At 35.4% G+C, this 20,319-nt stretch overlaps 1 protein-coding gene and 1 long non-coding RNA gene across 20 annotated transcripts in view; one reads left to right on the top strand and one right to left on the bottom strand.

Moving 5' to 3' along the window:
• Positions 1-5,833: 5,833 nt before the first annotated feature.
• On the bottom strand, positions 5,834-19,728 carry ARRDC3 (arrestin domain containing 3). Of its 2 annotated transcripts, none has more exons than XR_002137563.2 (8): positions 19,228-19,728; positions 15,258-15,339; positions 13,429-13,576; positions 12,323-12,425; positions 11,710-11,966; positions 11,237-11,399; positions 10,812-11,004; positions 5,834-8,565 (listed from the first exon to the last, which is right to left on the bottom strand). XR_002137563.2 is itself a non-coding variant. In XM_019734235.2 (8 exons), exons 1-8 carry the CDS (start codon positions 19,505-19,507, stop codon positions 8,509-8,511), a joined length of 1,245 nt encoding a protein of 414 aa, XP_019589794.1. In that variant the 5' UTR covers positions 19,508-19,712; the 3' UTR covers positions 5,834-8,508. The 2 variants fall into 2 exon arrangements, 1 of the variants encoding a protein (XP_019589794.1); XM_019734235.2 differs by having other exon boundaries at positions 10,812-10,966; positions 19,228-19,712.
• Positions 19,729-19,810: 82 nt separating this feature from the next.
• Positions 19,811-20,319, top strand: part of LOC109448664 (uncharacterized) — a 93,039-nt gene continuing 92,530 nt past the window's right edge. For all 18 annotated transcript variants that reach the window (XR_012495017.1, XR_012495014.1, XR_012495009.1 and 15 more), the window contains exon 1: positions 19,811-19,894. This is a non-coding gene — a long non-coding RNA (uncharacterized LOC109448664). The remainder of the gene's footprint in view (positions 19,895-20,319) is intronic.

Genomic DNA, 20,319 nt, shown 5'->3' with positions numbered 1-20,319 from the left:
TGTTAACACTAAATTGGAGATTATATTTGAAATAAACAATAATAAGGTGAACAAAGAGATATTCAACTTTCCCTCAAAGGGACATTTCACCTTGCCTTATCATCTTCCTCCCTCCATTTATGTAAGCAGAGTCACCAGTATCTTTACCACACATAAGCAGACAGATGTCTTTGCCGTTGCTCCTGAGTATTAGCCAAAACTTCTTCAGAAGTTTTACTGTCTTCAGACATTTATACCAATTAAGACTCAACTGCTCTTTCTGTGAATTAATGTTTGCTGCCATTTTATAAAACCAAATGTATTCCTTATTTACAAGTCATGTCCTGAAAAACTTTAAGTCTGTATCTTAGCATTATGAGTACATACTAAAATTGCCAAATACTAGGTATAATAAAAATACGTTTATTCATTCTAGAACTGGGAAGATTCTAGTTACCTTAAGTAAGAAAGAAATGTGTTCCTAAATAACCGAAGCAGTCCCAAATTACGTAGTTTATGTGGCATTCTAAATGTAGGATCTCACCTGAATTTCATCCCCATTGAGTAAGACGTAAACATTTTTGCTAGAAGAAATTGCAGAAGTCATGGAAAAGTTTCACTTTTAATGATAAAGAATGAAGAAACTGAAGTCCATAGCGTTGACTGATGCGTGCATTGTGATCAGCTCGCTAGAGGAAGACTGGGATCTAAGATTCTTGATTCCTGACACAGTGTACTCTGTAAAACACTGTGATTATTAGATGATATTGTGGCTAGCTTTAAAAGAGCATGGTGAACTTTTTTGTGTTTTGAAATAAAGTAGTGGCCTACATAGTACTACAAACTATTCCCTAGAGTGAAATTCAATTGTGTAAGTTTTAAGCTACACTATTACTTTAAATATAAGGACATTTAAAAATTTACAATAACATAAAATCTTGAAGACCAGAGAATGAACACAAAGCTATGGTATTTTAACTCTACTATGTCAGGTACCCTAAATAGAAAGGTATTGCTGGAGGGTCCCCAAAGACCTTAGGCCAAAACACCTCATCTAAGAAATAGATGAGGAAACAGGAAATGGGGTCCCAGAAAACTCAAATGACTTGTTCAAGTTCATTCAGCCACTTAGTTTCTGTGGACCAGAACATAAGTTTTGTATCTACCAGACGAGTATTTGCCCACCACAGTATCTCATCAGGCCAAAAAACAGGGGCAAAGAGGGGGTATCCTTTGATTTATATTTATTTTACAGTTAAGGATGAAATCTGCTCTGTGATGTGAGGGATAGCTAACTGTATTTACTTGAAATAGGTAGCTTTTCTTTATAGGTACTACGCTGTCATCATGTATTTTTTTAGAGGGAAGGAGGATGTTCTAGGTTCAAAAAGATGTGTTGAAGCTCTAATCCCCAGTATCTCAGAGGATGACTTCATTTACAAAAGGGTCACTGCACGTGTAATTAGTTGATATAAAGTCATGCTGGAGTAGGGTGGGCCCTTAATTTAATATGACTGCATCCTTATAAGAAGAGGAGAGATTTAAAGAGGAGAATTGCATATGAAGAGACAGTTATACCAGGAGAAGATAGCCATTAGGTAACAAAGGCAGAGATTCCAGTGACGCATCTATAAGCCAAGGAATGCCAAAGATTGCCAGCCACCACTAGAAGCAAGGAGAGGCAAAGCGTTTCCTCTCCAGGCTTCAGAAGGAACATGGCTGTGCCCTGATTTTGGACTTCTAGCCTCCAGAACTGTGAGAGAATAAATTTAGGTTGTTTTAAGTCTCCTGGTTTGTGGTACTTTGTTAAGGCAGCCATGGGAAACTCATACAGGGGCAATAGAATGAGGGCATTTATTGGGTTTTTCCTGATCAGTCTGCTCAAGGCACTCATAAAAGCTCACCAGCCAGAGGCATCTGTCCGTTGCTTCCTACACATCATGGAATCCTATGGCTGTTTGCTCACAACAATTTCCTAGAGTTGGCTGCCCACATGGGAGGAAGAATAGAGCAGGGGAGGAAACATTTTCTCCTCTGCTTTTGTAATTTTGGAATTAATAATCTGGAGAAGAATGCACGTGTGATTTTGTTGTTGTAGGTTCTGGGTATGCTTTTATAGGTTGCCAGTGTACTGTTTGTTTGCATGATGCATATGCTATATCTTAGTTCCCTGTTATTTTCCTATTATTCTAAACATGTTGAGTATTGCTCTTTGGGATTCAGACCTGGCAAGATGTCGATTATAAAAGTATTCCTTGCAGTGGAAGGTAGAAATGTTGATTTCCTTAGAAAAGAAAAAAACAGCAAATAAAACAGAAAGTGGCTGCTTATTCTAACTTTTTTTTGTATTTCTATCATTTAAGCTATTAATTCACATCACAAAAATGACCTAATAAGTACAAATTCCCATATTCAGTAAGGATCAGATAACTTCCTTTTTGCAAAAATTCATATCATCAAAATTAATAACAGTGTAATACTTTGACTTTCATTAGTGGTATCATCTGTTAGATCTATGAGTTGGCACAATTAACATCATCTTGTAAGGTTAAAAATTAGGGAAGTATATTTTAATCTTTCACATTCTTCTGTCCATATTGGTAAAACTGTCTTGTGTAACTAGTAAACAGAACTCTAAATTATAACAAGCAATGTTCTAACTCACTATTTTAACTTTATTAATGTTCCCTGCGACCTACCAGTGCCAGAGTTAATAATCATTTTGTTAGGATTGGAAATTGATCTTGAGAATTTATATAAGTCTTGAACTTAGAAGTAGCAAAAATCCACTTTCAGTAGAATTAGCTTTCATGTATCAGAAGTTCTTAATATAAATGTTATAAACATTTTTTTCTCAACTCACTTTAGGTTATATACTTTTAACATATGAATGCTAGAAACTATTATAAAGCAACACTGTTAATTTTTGGCTTTCTGTATTATCTTAATTTAACATCATTTGTCTAAATTGGTATCTGTGAAGCTGGTTTGGAAAAAAATATTATTTTCCTTATATGTTTAACTTCATGCTGTTAAACAGCCAAAGACAGTGATACTGGTTCTATTTCTAGTTGGGTGTATGCTTTTGGATTTTCAAACTACTAGTTGTCTTGGATTTGAAGTGACCTTTCCATATTCACGTGTTTACCACATCTCCTGGTTATTTTCTTAAGTTTTCTTTTTTAAAAAGATTGCAGACTACATTCCTCAAAAGTCAAAATAAATTTTCTTACAGAAACAGTAACTCCTCACTTAATGTCATCGATAGGTTCTTGGAAACTGTGACTTCAAGCGAAACTACGTGTAATGAAACCAATTTTAGGCTAATTGATATAAACAGGGCTTAAGTTCCCATGGCATATTTCTGGTCACAAAAACATCATCAAACTTCAAAATAAAGATCCCAAACAATAATAATATTATTTTAATCACAAATAAAATAAATGAGAGCTATATATACATTTAAGAAAGATGAATAAAAAAAGTAAGATTATTATTTTCCAACCTGTTTATTCCAGTTCAGGGTGGCAGGTAGTGGGAGACTGTCGAAGCAACTCAGGGCGCAAGGCGGGACCCCACCCTGGATAGAACACCCATCCATTTCTGGGTGCACTCACACAAATCTCCACTCACACTGAGACAGTGTAGACACGCCACTTCACCTCACATTCACGTCTTTGGGTTGTGGGAGGAAACAGGAGGACACAAAGAAACTCACACAGACATGGGGAGAGTGTGCAAACTCCACACAGACAGTCGTCCTGGCTGGAAGTAGATTTTTTCCTCCGTTAACATTTTAATGAAACAATGTTATTTGAGGAACTGCTTAATCAGTAAGATTTTTTCTCATGGATTGAAAAATTTATCTGCCCTCTGCATTGTTTTTGAAATTAAGAAATGAAAAGGCAAAATATTTCGTCATTCAGTCATGGAAGTTTTGAGAAATGCTATTCTTGACATAGGAACTTGAATCCCAGGGGTTTGTAATTGCCATCATCTCAGTAGTTATGACATCCTAGCTAAAAAATATCAAGCCATAAATATGCTTTGGGATTAAAAATGGCATGTTGTTTTTTATTTATCAGTGTCCCAAATCCTCAACTCAGTTATAGCGTGGGATTTGTGAAAACAAAGTTGCCTATTCAGTGTTTTCATCTCACTTTTCTTTGGTGTGCTATAGAGCTTCTCAAACTTTACTGTACTTACAAATCACCTGGGAGTCACGTAAACAGGTATTTTGGGTAGATATTCTGGGATAAATCTTGGTATTTTGCTTTTCTAACAAGCTCCCAGGTGATATTGCTGCTGGTTTGGACAACACTTGAAACAGCAAAAATGTAGTGACCTCTTTTCTCCCTTCTTCTGGAAATAGAATTCTTTCTTTTGGGAAACCCATTTTATGTGGCATGAGACATGACCCAAGTATTGGCCAATGAAAATGTTCCCTAACAAGTGATTTGGGGATCCAGCTGGAGATCTGTGAGCTATAAAAGTTGGGGTCATCTTTCCTGGCTCATCTAACATGAAAGAATAAGGTGAATATCAAAAAGGACGAGTGAACAGAGATGAGAGACAAGTGTCCCCAGAGCATTATTTGGATTTCTGGATCTAATATACTTTAAATATAGTTTATTCCTGGAATTACTAATTAATAGTTTTTACTTAAGCTAGTCTGAGTTTCTCCGTCACAATCAAAAGTCCTAATATACTGGCGGGGGGGGGGGGGGTGCCAAAAAAATGTATACATGACTTGTATTCATCTTTTATCGGTGTATGTTACAATTTTAATGGTTTTTTCCTTTCTTAAAATGTTTATACACTTTCTTGGCACCCTCTGTATATACCATGCTTGGCCATTCACTAATTATGATGACAAGGGTAGTTTGATAAGTATAGATGATTTAATGCAAAAGCAGAACCAGATAACCCTCACTCTTAAACTTGAAACATGTACTTAAATCAGTCTAGAAGTATTCTAATGTAAACGTAAAAGCAATGTGGTTAATTTCAGTGTTGTAATAATTGAGTTAGAGCATTCTTTATCTAAAGATGTATTATAACCTCATACTTTCAGTGATGAAAAGGACTTTGGATAGCTTGTACATTGTAGATGAAGAAATCAAAATTCACACATCTGTTCAAGGAAACTGCTAGTCACAGAACCCAGAACTTCAGTCTCCCCTTCTGATGTTGTAATTCCTCTTTCCATTCCTTATTGTATTGGACATTGTGTAGATCGTTAGCTTTTAGAAGAATGAGTGTACTTCTATGAAATTGATTACAAATGTATTTGTCTAAATCTTTCTAACACATTTTTACATGTGTATGTACATTTGAGAATATGGCAGAATCATGTTTAAGGCACAAATACAACTCAATAGCTCATCTATATAAAGAAGATAAATTCTAAATGTGACTATAGAAGTACTTCTAACATTAAAAATCACTATAAGATTCAGATTCTTTGAGACAAAGACTTGTTTAAAGTTAGAAACTGTCTTCATAAAAGTAATGTGATAGCTTTTAAATTTGTGTGGTCTTGAAATACTACCTAGATACTTGGACATAACACAGCAAGAAGAAATTGGTACCTAAGTAAAACTACTTTACCTGGTTTAGTTTATATATAAGACTGAAATTTATATTTCTAACTTACAAGTTTTATAAGGAAGTATCCTAACTTAATGATTTAGTAAGTAAAACAATAATTAGTATTAAAAATTCCTTTAAGCCTTCAGTAATTTTCTAGACAATTCTTATCCAGAATGGCTTCAAAGAGTTAAATTGTAGTCTTAATAGTGTTTGCATGTATGAGTTACTAATATGATCAAGATTCAAATAAATCTCCAACCAATTTTACAAAAAGAAAAAAAAAACAAAACACTTTATTTTCCACAAGGAAGAGCAATAGGAAAAATCAAATCATTTCCCACATGTTTTCTTAACAGAGCCTACAAGGACATATTCAGCACCAAATAAAAAAGGAAAAAGAAAAACAAAAACAGAAATTACAAACAGCCATAGAGTATAATCTATAAAGCAAACATTTAATATTGCACTTTGTTTTGCTAACATTTTGGATTTTACTTTTCCTAATTGAAAAATCAGGAATCTATCTTGAATACTGGAATACAACTGTGAACCTCACGTCTTATTATCAGGAATTGACCAATATTTAGAAAAGAGCAAAGTAATGCCTCTAAATAAGAAAAGTAAAGAAATACTTTAATGGAGAAAATAAAACTTTATTTGATAAAGTTTTATATATAGTTAAAATTTTATCATTTTTGTGACCCAGTGCCAATTACCAGAATATTGGTCATTCTTCTTGTGTTATTTATAAGAGTATATGGTGATAAGTATTCCAATGCTATGCGTTATCAACAATTGTTCCCTAGATATAAGAGAAAAGAAAAGGGATCTTCTGACAATCCCCCCCAAACAAAAATGAAACCACCAAATGCCCTTTATGCCAAATATTCCATTAGCTTCTTTTGAGGGGGACATTCACAAAATGATTTAACAACAATAAAAAAATATTTCACCCCCATTTCCTTATTATCTAGTATTAATTTGCTATGGGAGCCCAACCCTTTAACTGAATCACTTAAAACGCGATTCATTTTTACATTGGGCTTTCTTCACCCTGTCAGCATTTTTCAAACATGAATTGTCTTCCATGTTTTCTTAAAGGCCACTTATGGAAAAGCCTCTTTGTTTTGTATGAAGCTTTAAGACAGTATTTAACCTGGTCAAGCACCAAGCCAGAGTTACTATTACTTTCAGCCACTTTATTAACTGTGGGGTTAATGGCAGGATAGATGTAACAACCATTTCACACGCATGTTGCAACACGAGATGCTGATTTTCATTAAAAATATCAGAGCTGAATTCCTTCTAAAATAAGACAATCACTATACTTGGTATCTTTGAAAACGCCATTTTAAGTGTCATCGTGAATGCTGGTATATTTGTTATGAGCTAACTGTAAATTATCTTTAATATAAACTACAATTTACTGATGTGACCATTTTCCCTATCTTATCTATAATATACTCAAGTATGTAATTTCTCGTTTAGCAAAATGTTCTTTAGATAATGGAAAAAAATGCCTGCATTAAAAAAACACCCACAGATATAAAACATTTATTAATCCAGCACATTCTAGCATTTATAATTTTGAAGTTATATACTTTTAGAATAAACTTGGGTTTTCAAGCTGTTAAGCTTGAGCAGGATAAAAAAATGTATAAATTGAGCTCTCCAATCATAACCTGAACATACATACATATATTCCTGCTCATTAAAATACTCTGCACCAGGAAAAATGATTTTCAACATTATGTGTTTTGGAGGTAATTAAGTAACTCTGTATAAAAATAAATGCACTTTCGCCTTTCTAGTGATTGGAAAACTTCCATACTTTAAAAAAAATAAAAATAACTAATTTTTAAGAGCAACAGCCTTTAACTCTTTGCTGGTGCCTGCCATACTGCCTTTCTTTACTCCATTCATAGCTCTTCTATTTTCTTCTTATATGTAATGATAAAAAGGGAATGTGGGTGGGTTATCACTTTTGTGTATGTCCCTTTTCCAAATTTCCCTCTCCAAAATGCCAACCAATCAAACAAACAAAAAAATAACTCAACAGTGCAACAAAACACAAATAGCATTCCAACAGTTTGGCAAGTGATGCGTTCACCTGAGATTAAGTGATTTTAGGCAGTCAGTAACAAAATGCTGCTTTGCTGTAATAGTAGAAAGGCAACAAATTCTTAAAAGAAACCAAGAAGGTATACAATCTTGAAAAGTCTCTTATTAGCTTCCTCCTCTTATCTCTTTTCCCACATATCTGTTGCGTATCTACTACAGTAGGCTGCAAAACATACAGCAAGAAGGATTGGCTTGAAGGCATTTGATGTTTGTAAATAAATCCACAATAGGATCCAAGCTGAAGAGGTGATACATGGTCAGCCTAGTAGGACAAATCTGAGCATGTGCATACGCAGGTCAAGTCCAGGCTATATTAAATTAAAAAAAAAGTCAGTGCGTTTTTTTCATGTTAAAGTTTTTTCAAAGCTTTCTTCTGTTCCTTGTCGTGCTGACCACAAACAAGTTTTAAAAGAATATCAAGAGTCTGGCATAAATGGGGGAAAAAAAGCTGTAGTGACATCGAACTGCACAATGTAAGCATTGAGCATGTGCAAATTTTCAAATCAAAAGAAGGAAATCATCCCTCTTTACAACACGGTGTCTTGACACGTATGACCATAGGCTAAGAAGACCGCTCTTGGTATGTGCCAGTTTTAAAAAAGAAAAGCTTAGATCTTCAAGCATGTTGGAGCAGTCCTAGCATGTTGCTGTAGGCTTCTAACGCACGATCACTGGTTGTTTCATGTATTTGCCATTTTTCTGGGCAAAAGCAATTCCACTTCCTCTGAAAACGTGTCTCCAAGATACTTCTCTGTCCTCAGCCGGGAAGAGAGATAGTTCAGAATCCACATCAACTTGATTTAACCAAGTGTTCCTTCAACGAGAGGGGCAGGATGGTCTATCATCTGCTGAGTGATCAGGATTTGGATCAATCTAGAAAGAAAAGAAAAAAAATTAAGTTATTTGATAAGATCTAGTAAGATTGCAGCAAATGACTAAGATTTTTGAGTTTTGAGAAATTTATTCAGAAAGAGCATACACAGCTTGTATGGGAAGGAAATGGTACTAGTATTATGTACAAAGTGCCTGATATGCAATTATTAGATTAATAATAAAATTTATAAAGGTATGCCCAAATAGTTCTTTCACAAAAGCTAATGGTTAAATTTTATTGAGAATGGAGTTTTACTAAGCACTTCGTAGTACTTACGACTCAAATACACATTGGAAAACATCTTTATAGGAAGGATCTTTTGTAAAGTATCCCTTTTATTCTTTTATAAAAAAGTCAACACTTCTGTGGGCTTTGGGAAGAACGCAGTTACCTGTAAACAATGTTCTCGGTGCTATGTGAGATAATAAATCATGGGTATAAAACCCCAGAGAAGGCTCAGGAGTAGTGTGTATCAAGAAATAGCAATGCTGAACCCGAAATGCTCTAGAGGCTTCCTACCTTCTCTATCTCTGGAGTAACTTTTCATATACACATACATTTAATAAAAGTGAATATATTTTAGTTGCTTCTTAGGTACAGAAAGAATGGGCAAAGGAAAGCAAATTGTTGGGTTTAATACATTTCTGTTACTAAAAGATATTTTGGATAAGACCCATTTACTTGCATCTACATATGGGACAAGACACAGTGCCTCAGCCACTTTAGATAAAACACACTTTTGAAGTACAAAAGCCAAATAAACTTTCTTTCTTTTAATGACTATGCTTTAAAGAAAAAACTGAAAGTAGAAATTTAAAATAGCTTTAATACAATTTAGAACTTTCCCCCTTCTATGTGGCTAGATATTAATTAAATCACAACATGAACCAATTTAGGATTTTAAGTTTTAAACTATCATCTTTAGTTCATTTCAAAAGAAGGTAGAATTTTGTGACGAATTGCTTAAAAATGAACACTTAGATTTCCATTCTTTTAAAATGCCCATTGGACAGCTAAGCCTCAGATCCAATCAGAAGTGACTGACTTAATAAGCAAGAAAGAAATGTCTAAATAAAAAATGTAGTAATCAAATCTGTAACAAGCAGAACCTTTTTAAACATCTAATGGAAAATTTCATGAATAGGAATAGTTGGATAGAAAAACTATGTTTCATTAAGAATTTGCATGAATTACGAATATCTTGTAATCGACGAATAAAGTGGATCTCATATTAGTTAAATCCAAAGGAAAAATCAACTCTTCCAGTCATGGATTTGGAGGTTGTGGGGGAGAAAAAGAGCAATTTGTTCAAGAGTGAAACAATCTCTTTTATTTCTTATTTGGGAGTAACATTTCATTGTAAAATAGCTGTCTGAACGACAGCAACCAAAAGGAAAAAAGTTAACAATTGTAGTGATTTACAGAATTATTTGGTATTATATTGGGATCAAGGCTAACTTTAAAGCTTCTAAAAACGTGTACTGAAATTGCTGGATTCCATCCCCATACCTACTTGCCTTTGCACGTGCCGTTCTTCCTGGCTAAATTACCCTACTTTTTGAGGAGTACTTATTTTTCAAGATTCAGCTTAATCATCACCTTTCCCAGGGAAGTGCCTCCTGATTCCCAAGGCTCAATAAGCTGCTCCTCCAATGAACTATGCATTCCTTTCACATTGTTATGTAATATTTTGCTTCTAAGTTTGTTGTTTTTCTTCACCAGACTGTGAGCTTCTCCCAAGTAAATGTCATGTTTTCTTCAACTAGGGTTTAGTTGTCATCAATATGAAATAAATAAAAATAATCTAACTGTGTAGGAATGTTGTTTAGATATTATTGCTTGCAAACATGTTATTTTCCCCTATGGCTGAGAATGTTAAAATATGCAAGGAATTAACATGGAAAAGGATGATGAGTAGATAAATTCTAGCTATTTAATCAATGCTTGCAAAATACTAGTTCTACTGATACTTCAAAATATAAATTACTCCTTTAACAGGCATTAAGAAAGCACGGAGAGAGATCATTAATTATCTTTACTTCCCTAATAATACAAGTGAACAGTCCTACCTCGGGGTCAAACTTAGTAAATACTGACAACCCTAATTTAACTTTTATTAATCTATGGTTTTAAATTATTTGTTTCTCTATTATTATGATAATCAAAATCTAACTGTATTTTCAAAAAGTCTGCAATGCTGTTTCCAAGGACAGCCAGCCCATTTCATACTTGAGTTGGTACTTACCTCTGAATAAAGAGGTGGAGGCAAGAACCGAAACTCCTGGATATATGCAAACAGTGGTCCTTGAAGAGCTCTTTCAAAGTCATCACAGGCACTCACTGGTGCAAGATTGTTTCGCCTTTGTTCTTCTGTTACCACTTCTGCATAGCTGGGTGGTGCTGAAGGAAAAAGATACACGCAATTCGAACAGCATGTTCTTATGCATGTCAAAATACACAGAATAGTAGGTATTAAAAAGAAATATCAAAGTATAATAATAATAATTTGTTTTGTCCTCAAAACTAGAAGAATACACATTTAAGTCCAACATTAGGGGTACATTTAATCTTCAGGTATATTCTAAAGTTTAATCATAAAATATCAGAAACAAAATTATGTTCTTGAAATAATAATAAGAGGCTAAGCTTAGATATGCATTATTAAATTACCTTCAGGTCTTTCAGGTAGGGATAAACCAAGCCAGTTCATATTCATGCTACACTGACTGCTTACGCTTGAGGTTCTGCTACCAAATGGATGTAGAGGAATGGTACCAATGACAAGAGGCAAATTAAGAAATAAATCCATGGCTCCAGGAATATCCACATATACCTAAACAGTGAAAAGACATGTTAGTTTTAGAATGCCAAATACTATTTCCTTTTTAAAAACTAACGACCCAATTATAATGTCATTTGAGGTCCTCATTTACTTCATTTTTTACTTATATACATGAAAAGTTTCTCCATTATGTATAGTACTGTATAGTACATTTTCATATAAGGTAAAATTAGTAATTACAATTCAAATTAAAGTATGTATCATATATAGAATATAAAAATCAAATTCTCTATGTAAGACAGACAAAATTTTATCTTTAGGATTTTAAGACTTAAAAAAAAAACCTTAAGTTTACACATACCATTAGTGAATATTCCACACGGATTATACTACAGTCGAGGATAGATGGAGAAACAGGTGGAATTTTCAGCAACTTGCCATTCCACGTTTCTGTCTTTCCAGACGATAAGGATTCCCCACGCAAGTTAGCTACAAGCTGTTTTACTTCCTTCATTTTCCCTTTGGCATAGAAGGCCTGTGTTTGGTAAATGGCTGCCTTTGGCACTACCATTCGGGAAGAGCAGTTCTCAATCTCAGCAAATATCTGAATTGATTCACCTAGAGGGGAAAAAAAAAAAAAATTGCTGTTAAAAAACCCAAACAAACAAAAACTCCAAAACAAACATAGATTCTTAAGCTAAAGTATAAAAGTTCAACAGACTACATGGATGAAAAGCTGTCCTAAGAGTGATAAGTAATGTTAAGTTATAAAAATCAACTACTCACTTATAGTGGCTATTTTAAAAAGGAGACTATATTCCAATTTATGAAAGAAAATTGGATAAACACAATTTATATGTTATTTTACCAAAGAATACTGTCTTTACGTTTAATTTAGTAGAAATGTTGTAAATTTAATCAGAAAAGCTAAGTGAAGAAAGATTATTTTGGGTGGGAATCCATTTTATACGTACCTGGGGTATAGCCCTTCCTTTCAATTTTGGCACTTAAGGATATTGGGCCTGAGGTACAGAACCAGCAACAGAGAGTCTTTTCTTTTGTGCCTGCTTGGGGTGACTGTAAGAAATAAATTTAGGGAGAAAGATCAATGTATGAGTTGGGACAGCTTAATAGAATGTTTTAAAATACAATCCTAAATTCTTAGAGAATTTAAAATTAAAAGCAGTGTTGCCTTTTTTGGGGGTACCCAAATATACTTTTATTTTCTTAAACTAACCAATGGCTTTGAATTATATTACTATTTTTGTTTTTATGTAAGTTTCCATTCAATTAAAGAAAAAAAGAGAACAGGGCTTAATACCATATTCCATAAACATAGTTTTAGCCCACATTATTTACATGTACAGTAATTAAAAACCAACCAACCAAACAAAAAAACCCTTTCCACATTCCATTTAAACAGCCTTAAATAAAAAGGCAGGTTAGAAAGCAACATGGTTAGAATCTCAAATGTTAACATCTTTAAGAATGCAAAAATCAGTATGTAAAAAGAAACTATTCATCTAAAAAATTCTTATTTGTTTAAAGATGTTTTCATTTGTTTAAACCAATTAGTTTTTGAAGTCAAATTTAAATCTTATGAAAAAATACAATTAAAAAATATTTCTTTTAAAACGGAATTAACTTTTTTCATGAAAATAATAATCTCCCCATTGTTTGACAACTATCCCTATTGGAATAATACAAAGTAGTATACATTTTAGATTATGGTATTTTCAAGTTAAGTGATATTGTCTTATAATAATTAATATTACTGTTCCTCTTCTACTAAAATTATCCAGGGAACAGATTTATTCTGTTACTGCTATTATCTTCTAAATAAGACATATTTAATACCATATACTGGTTTTTTAAATTTTACTTAAAGTTATTACAATATCAGAAAACATGAGCATATTCTTTAATAGTTTGTATACCTTTGACTGTATTTTAAAAAATTATTTATTTATGAAGTTTAAACTATTATACTATTTTAAAACTATAAAATTATAGTTTAGGTAATTATTCTTTAGTATTTATATACCAAAAACAAAGGATGAAGAATTCAGTCAACTCTTACCAGTAATGAAGGAGTGTTGATATCTATATGCTCAAAGACTGTAAATTCCTTCTTTAATTTTACTGGTAGAAGCCAAGGCCTGTGCAATTCGGCTTTCACCCAATAGCGCACACTGCCATGTCTGCCTTCGAATGAGGTAGCAAGTGGTCTGTGCAGAATATAAAGGTCAATATATTAATTTTATACCTCTTTCTAATAATTAGACAGGTCAGCATAGAAGTATTAATATATTGTACTATTTATCAATGAGGTATAAAACATAAAGTTCTTAAAAATTTCCAAAGGGATGTAAGTCATTGGGGAAAAAAACCTATTTCCAAATAACAATAGGTGATAGTTAAACATTACAGAAATTCTGCTTAAAAAAGCCAGAACACCACAATTCATTTAAACAAAGAAGAGTCTACTTTTAATGCTGGTGGCAAAATTATGAATATTTGGAAATGAACAATTCTTGAAAAGGTCAAGAATTTAATTTGAAAAAAAAGTTAAAAATGGCTTAACTATTTCTATCGAAAAATTCTAGACACTGAGCTGTATCAAGAGGATCAGAACTGTTTTTCAACTCTCCCAGATTTTATTACTTGTGAAAGATTTTATTTTCATAAGTTTAGCCTCTTTTTCATAATTTGATTAGAAAAATGCACAATGTTCAGTTATTGACAAAATAGAGACCTAGCTTAGATTAGTATGAGAAGTAGTGGTGCTTCTCCTTTTTTAAAAATTTTAGACTCTTGCATTAACTTGTATAGCACAGAGAAATAAAATGCAGTATTTATGCTAGTCTAGAGTTTATTTTAAACTAGTTTGGTTTACAGATAGAATTTTAAATATGTATATTAAATTAATTCCATTCTTTTAAATATTCAGGCCCAACATGAGCCTTATTGTATTAACAAACTTAAAATATTTCTCAGAAAGTAGATTAGGGTATTACATTCAAAATGATGTTCCTAAGTACTATGGTAAATAGAATACTCTGAAAAATACCATTTATAAACTCTATCCACATTAACAACTCAAGTACTGGACTTAAAAATATGAAATCATGTACATTTGGCACTTGATAAATTCTTATGTAATGTTTATTCTCCAGAACAATGAGTGCAAGTACCACTTTGCATATCTTTGTATCCATTAAAGACATTATTAAAATTTTTTTATAATCTGTTAATAATTTGTTATTACATGAAGAATATACCACTTTCCTTTTATATAGATTTCAAGCCTTATATTAAGGTATCTCTGATGGATGTTTACTTTTAAGTCCAGGTCATATCTTTTGTGTGACCTTCTCAGTAGTTCTTTGCACAGAAGCTACTGAATTCTTAATAAAAGAACATCACTTCCAAAGTTAGAATATTCCCAATTATGTTTATGTTCTTAGCTTACCACTATTGGTTAACATTAGCTAGCAAAAAGAACACTGAATTTTTATAAATTACTGAATGGGAGACTTGATATCTTCTACCTTTTCTGCTAATGCTAACTGATAAACTAAATATGCTAACTGATGATAAACTCAATATGCTAAGTGCTTAACTATTTGACTAGAACCTTCCAATTCGCTCACATTCAATGAAATACCATTCAAGTTTTTAAAATCTCATAAATCTTGAGACAGAGTACTAAGAAGAATTAAGCTTTCCTTTTTATAATTTTGCCACACTAGATTAAAATAGCTTCTTTTTTTAGTATATTGTTTTCCCCTAGCAAGTTTCAGTAATGAAAAGGGTTTTTTCTTAAAACTAAAAATATTTAAACTTGGAATAATTTTAAATTTAAAGAATGGATGTCTATGAAAAATGTCTGCTACTTCTAATACTTACGTCTGTGGAAGCTCGAAGCTGAATGCATATTCATGCCTTCCTGAATGAATAGTGTTGAAACCTTCTTCAGAATTATCATCATCTAAAACAAACAAAAACAAGACAAAAAACTTATTAACCTTTACATACTCTTTCTGGCGGCAAAACTTTAACGATGCTCATATGATAATTAAAGCCACAAGCTTTGGAGTCAGAGAGATCTGAGTTCTAATTCCAACTTTATCACCTCCTCTAGGTAAAATAAAAAGTCTTCAGTTGCCCTATCTGTAAAATGGTGATAATACTTATACACCATAGGTGGTTTTTAGTGGAAAGTAAGGCATCTGTATTTAACATCGTAATATTCTCAACTACAGATTAAGACCTCAAATCTCATACTGAGATGTTATCTTTGTCTCCAATAATTTACTCAAATTTATCAAATTAAGATTATATATAAATGAAAATTGTTCATGTAAACCTTTAAAAACGTCAGTATTGATACAGAAGATGTGAATGTTATTATTATAAAACCATTAGAAAACTTTGTCAAATTGATGTTGGAGTTAAAAAAAGGAACAGTGATTTTAATGTGTTTCACAGCTAAACATATAAATTCTTTATTGAACCTAAAATGATGACAATACCCAGTCTGTCCTAGCGACAGATAAAAATTTGCACATATATGAAATACACTTCAGATTTAAAAGGTGTCTGCTTATTACCAGGCAACAACATTGTCCTACATCCTTGAAAAACGTCGTCTAACCAAGCTGTCCCCAGTTGATTGAAAAAAAGGGGTTACTTTTCATTTTATAACCAGTTTCTTTTGGTCAAATATATTATTTTTTATAATGTCTCCAAAATATATTAACGGAAACTTGCAAGGGGGTTCGGGTTTTTTTTAAATGATGTTTTAAATGTCTGACTATGTAATTACATAAATGTCTTTCTTATATATGTAGAAACCTTTATCATTAACCATGAGTGCAGGAAACTAGTATTACCATTTAATTTTCCCTCACCAAAGTATTGAATATACACAAAAAAGTGTTCTCTTACATCAAAGGAGAAAAAAAGCGCCTAATGGAGCTACTTTTATTCAATCATGATGATTGCTTTTATCTCAGTACTATCTTCCTTATCCCTTGTGCAAATCTTCTGAACGAATTTTAGCACCAAAAACTGGCTGGTGAGTTGAGGGTCTATTTAAATTTGCTGCCCTCGAAAGCACCCAAAGTTTGTCTTCCTCTCCTTTTCATCCTGTCTCGCTCCCTTTTTGTGCCAGCTCAGCAGTCTCATTGAGCAGAGCGGCGGCGGCCGCGCGGTGGTAAACAAGTGCCGGGCTGTCAATCAAGAACTAGACCGGAGCAGGAGAGGACCGGCCTAAACCGGCGCGAGCAGATCCCAGCCGGCCCGCCCGCGCGCCGCCGCCGCCGCCCGCGCGCCCCGCTATACATACGGCATACGTCGCCGGCGCTCGCGCAGCCTAGCCTGCTGGACGGAAGGCGGGGCGAGCGCGCCGCGGCGCTTCCGCTTTATACGCCCCAGCTGGTGACCGGTTCGATCTGGCTCGGGCCACCCTGACACCTTTACAGTTGCGGTGAAGGAAACGGGGGCGGTGAGGGATTGGGGGAGGGGAGGAAAGGTGCCGGCAAACAATGAGGGGGCGAGGAATACTAGTCCAGGTTCCCACCTAGCTTTCCATGTCACCACCACTTTTCCTCCTTCTCCCCGCCAGCCTTTGCTATCTCTCTCCCCTCAGAGCAAATTAAGGTAGCCGGTCTGGTGACTACATCGGTCGCGAAACACGCTTTGTTTCAGCTAACAGGAAAACAAGCGTTAACAGAAGCCACCTGACACCTTCCATCCGAAAAATACTAAAATGGGGTCCTGCGAACCAGGCACATGCAAGTTCCCTCTGAATAGGACTGTCAGCTGAAGTTGCGCCCAGGGCCATTCGGCACCTGTAAGGCCAGCAGGAGCTTCTCCCCTCTACTCAGCTGTCACCCGAAGTCGTTTCTTTCGGGGGCCAAACAAGTCGAGGTGAGGGGGCGACAGAACGTGATGTGTGTGACAGGGGATCTGGACACCTCCAGAAGCCGTGGCACGCCAGTAGGGCGGGGTCGGCCGCTCTGGAGGGACCTTTACCGGCGCACGCCGGTTCCAAGCCTCGCCCCAGCCTGCGCTCTCCCCACCCGCCGGCGCCCAATCCAATCAGAGCCTGGCATCGCCTTAGCAACAGGCTAACAAACCCGGCTCCGCCTATCGCCGGTCACCTGAGGCGGGGTCTCAGTTACCAGGCTAGTTTGAGAGGTCCCAGTCTTAAGTCATTGAAACTATTCCAGGCTAGGAGCTCATCCACGTTTTCAGGAATTGTGGGGCATCGCGTTGGGGTACGGGGCACATAATTCCACATAATAAAACCAGGGAGCAACTCATGAAACTGTTTTTTCCCCCCATAAATCATTATTCTACTTTTACCCCATTGCAAGCCTCAACTCCTTAAAAAACCTTTGTTTGTTCTCAACCATTTTATAGAAAGCTGCAATGTCCAGAAAGGTTCAAACACAAACTCATGTATCTGCTTTTCTGCAAATACCAGGACTGTCATTAGCCATGCATTTCTTACCAGCATTACTGCTTGGAACCATTAACTAGAAATTATTTCAGGATGCAAATTACCTATGTGTAACTGAATACCTAACTAAAGAATTGATTTCATCTTAATATTTTGTAAAATAGTGCATTAATGCTGTAAGTGAAAGCATCCTTCATTTCTACACTTGCCTTAGTTTAATTAGCATTTCGTCCCTCATGTTTTTTAATATTACAAATAAAGGTAAAAATGTGCTCTACTCTTTCAAAAATAGCCAACATTTGAACTAAATACTGCATTAAAAAGGAGAAGTACAAAATTACATAACCAGTTTTAACATTATATTCTTCTTGGTCTAGGAATTAAGTCATCGCCACCACCTGACGCGTGTAACCAATCTGCTGAGAGCTGAATAAGCGCCCCTCCTCACCACCCCCCAGAACTGGTCCGAAACAGGATTGAACCGCTTCTAACAAAGGGTGGAAACTTAGAAAAACAAGCTTAGAGTCTCCTATATTTCCACAATGTAACGATTTAAACAATCGATTGGAAACCTCAGGACCTTTTCTCCCTTTGACAACCCTTTATCTCCCTTTTCTAATCAAAAATCAAATCCAACGTGCCGAATACTTTTCAATTTCATTTGACTTGCAGGGGTTTCATTGAATGCACGTTCCAAAGTTAGGCATGATGCTCGGGGAAAAAAAAAAATTACTGATCCTAAATGGCTTCTAAAACTGATTTAAAACCTATCATAACGACAAATACTGTCCTTTAAAATAGAGAATGTCTGATAAAAATTTCTAAAGGAACTGGAAAGAATAGGGGGAAAAAAACACGTGGGGTGTTGATACCATATGTCAAAATAAGCCACAGAAACCCTTTATCACAGAACAATGATCAATTCTTTCAAGTCTTGTGCGTGTCAATATTAAAAATGAAATCCACCTATTAACCCACTTAAAAATGTTATTCCATTTCTTCATTGAAGCTTAGTTAAGATCTAAGGTTGCAGAGTACAAGGACAAAATCTCATATTGGACTGCATGCAGCTTTTAGCAATTCAGTTGAAAATATATTAGTAAAATTATTGAATTGGATTTAAGCAGAATTTGTAAGGTGCACATGGATTGCAAATGCGTATGGCACACACCAAGCTGGGTATAGAGGTAGTTGAATAAGTGCAGTTTGCAGTCACTTTGCAGATGCCGGCATGCATTACGACTTAACACACGATGAATGTCAAGGAGAATCCAAATCTTCCAACTTTGCTAATCTTTATCAAACTGCTGTGTGTTATGCTAGGAGTAAAATTATATTAATTCAGAAAAATTGAAAAGGTACTTTCTCAAAGAAAACAGGTTTAATTATTTGAGTAATATAAAAACTTACCTCTTTCGTGTCCAATTAAGATGTCTTTATGGTTGAAATATTCTACTTCTTCAGTGTAATTCTGTGTATAGGCAGTATTGGAGCCGGCGTTTCGAGATTCGGTCCAGCGTACTTTCGCATGTCCTCTTGCATGAATTTTAAGAGATTTTACTCTGATTTCCCCAGTAACTTCTAAATTCACCCTTCCTGAGACTGTATCCCCACTAGAATACACAGGGACATTGCTGTCATTAAGACAGTCAAAGCTTATTGTCAAACTCTTCACCTTTCCCAGCACCATGTTTATAACAAAATCTATAAAAATATAATGTAAGACAAAAAAGTCAAGATCACATATAAAATGTGATCTTCACTTAACACTGATCGATGTCTTTGCCGTGCAAAAAGCTTGCAGGCAAGATCAGTGATTCCTTACAAATAGTTCATTGAGATTTCTTAAAAAGTCAGGGCAGCGAGAAGCTGCTGCTCCGCGCTCCTGCTAGTCTCAGTGGTCTCCTTACAAAGACGGGCGGCTGGAGGCTGCCAGCTCACTTTAAGAGCAGCTTTGTGAAAAACAACCCCGGTGCGCATGCGCACGCCGCGGCTGTTGCCCGCCCTCCTTGTGCGCCCCCTCCCGCGCCTCGCTCGCTAGTTCGCTCGTTCGTTCGCTTGCTCGACTGCTCGTACAGTAGGTGTACAGCTTGGGGAAGAAGACATTGGGGCTGCTGGGAGGCTGAACCTGACTTCCCTTCATTGCGGGCTCCTATTGGTAGGCAGGCAGGCAGGCTACCGTAAACCCTCGAAGTGCTATCTGGAGCCCCTTACTGAGCACACTCTATTTAAAGATAATGGCAGAGGGGGTCACTAGGGAAGAAGGGTTGGGTGGGGAGTTGTTGGTAAAGCCAAGTAAGGATGAACTGCTGAGTGACCAGCCCGAAGCACGCGTTACAGGCACGGCAGGGTTTTGACTACCGCCTGGCTGGGAGTAGGAAAAAGTGATGATTGAAGAGCGATGGGGGAAGGGGAGAAACCGGTTGGGCAAGCGGCTGGTTGCAGAGCATAATCTAACGAATTTCAAAAGAAAACGTAATAAAACCAGACAAGGAATAATAT

This window comes from Rhinolophus sinicus, linkage group LG03 (genome assembly GCF_036562045.2).
Source record: "Rhinolophus sinicus isolate RSC01 linkage group LG03, ASM3656204v1, whole genome shotgun sequence".
Classification (NCBI taxonomy): domain Eukaryota; kingdom Metazoa; phylum Chordata; class Mammalia; order Chiroptera; family Rhinolophidae; genus Rhinolophus; species Rhinolophus sinicus.
This window is presented reverse-complemented; position numbering and strand designations above follow the sequence as displayed.

Excerpts from the sequence above, each read along its gene's own strand:
- ARRDC3 (XM_019734235.2), bottom strand. The coding sequence starts at position 19,507 with ATGGTGCTGGGAAAGGTGAAGAGTTTGACAATAAGCTTTGACTGTCTT. Across the intron at positions 11,967-12,322 it reads AAGGAAGGGCTATACCCCAG|GTGAATCAATTCAGATATTT; the intron begins GTACGTATAAAA and ends TTTCCCCTCTAG. Across the intron at positions 8,566-10,811 it reads CTCCACCTCTTTATTCAGAG|ATTGATCCAAATCCTGATCA; the intron begins GTAAGTACCAAC and ends TTTTCTTTCTAG.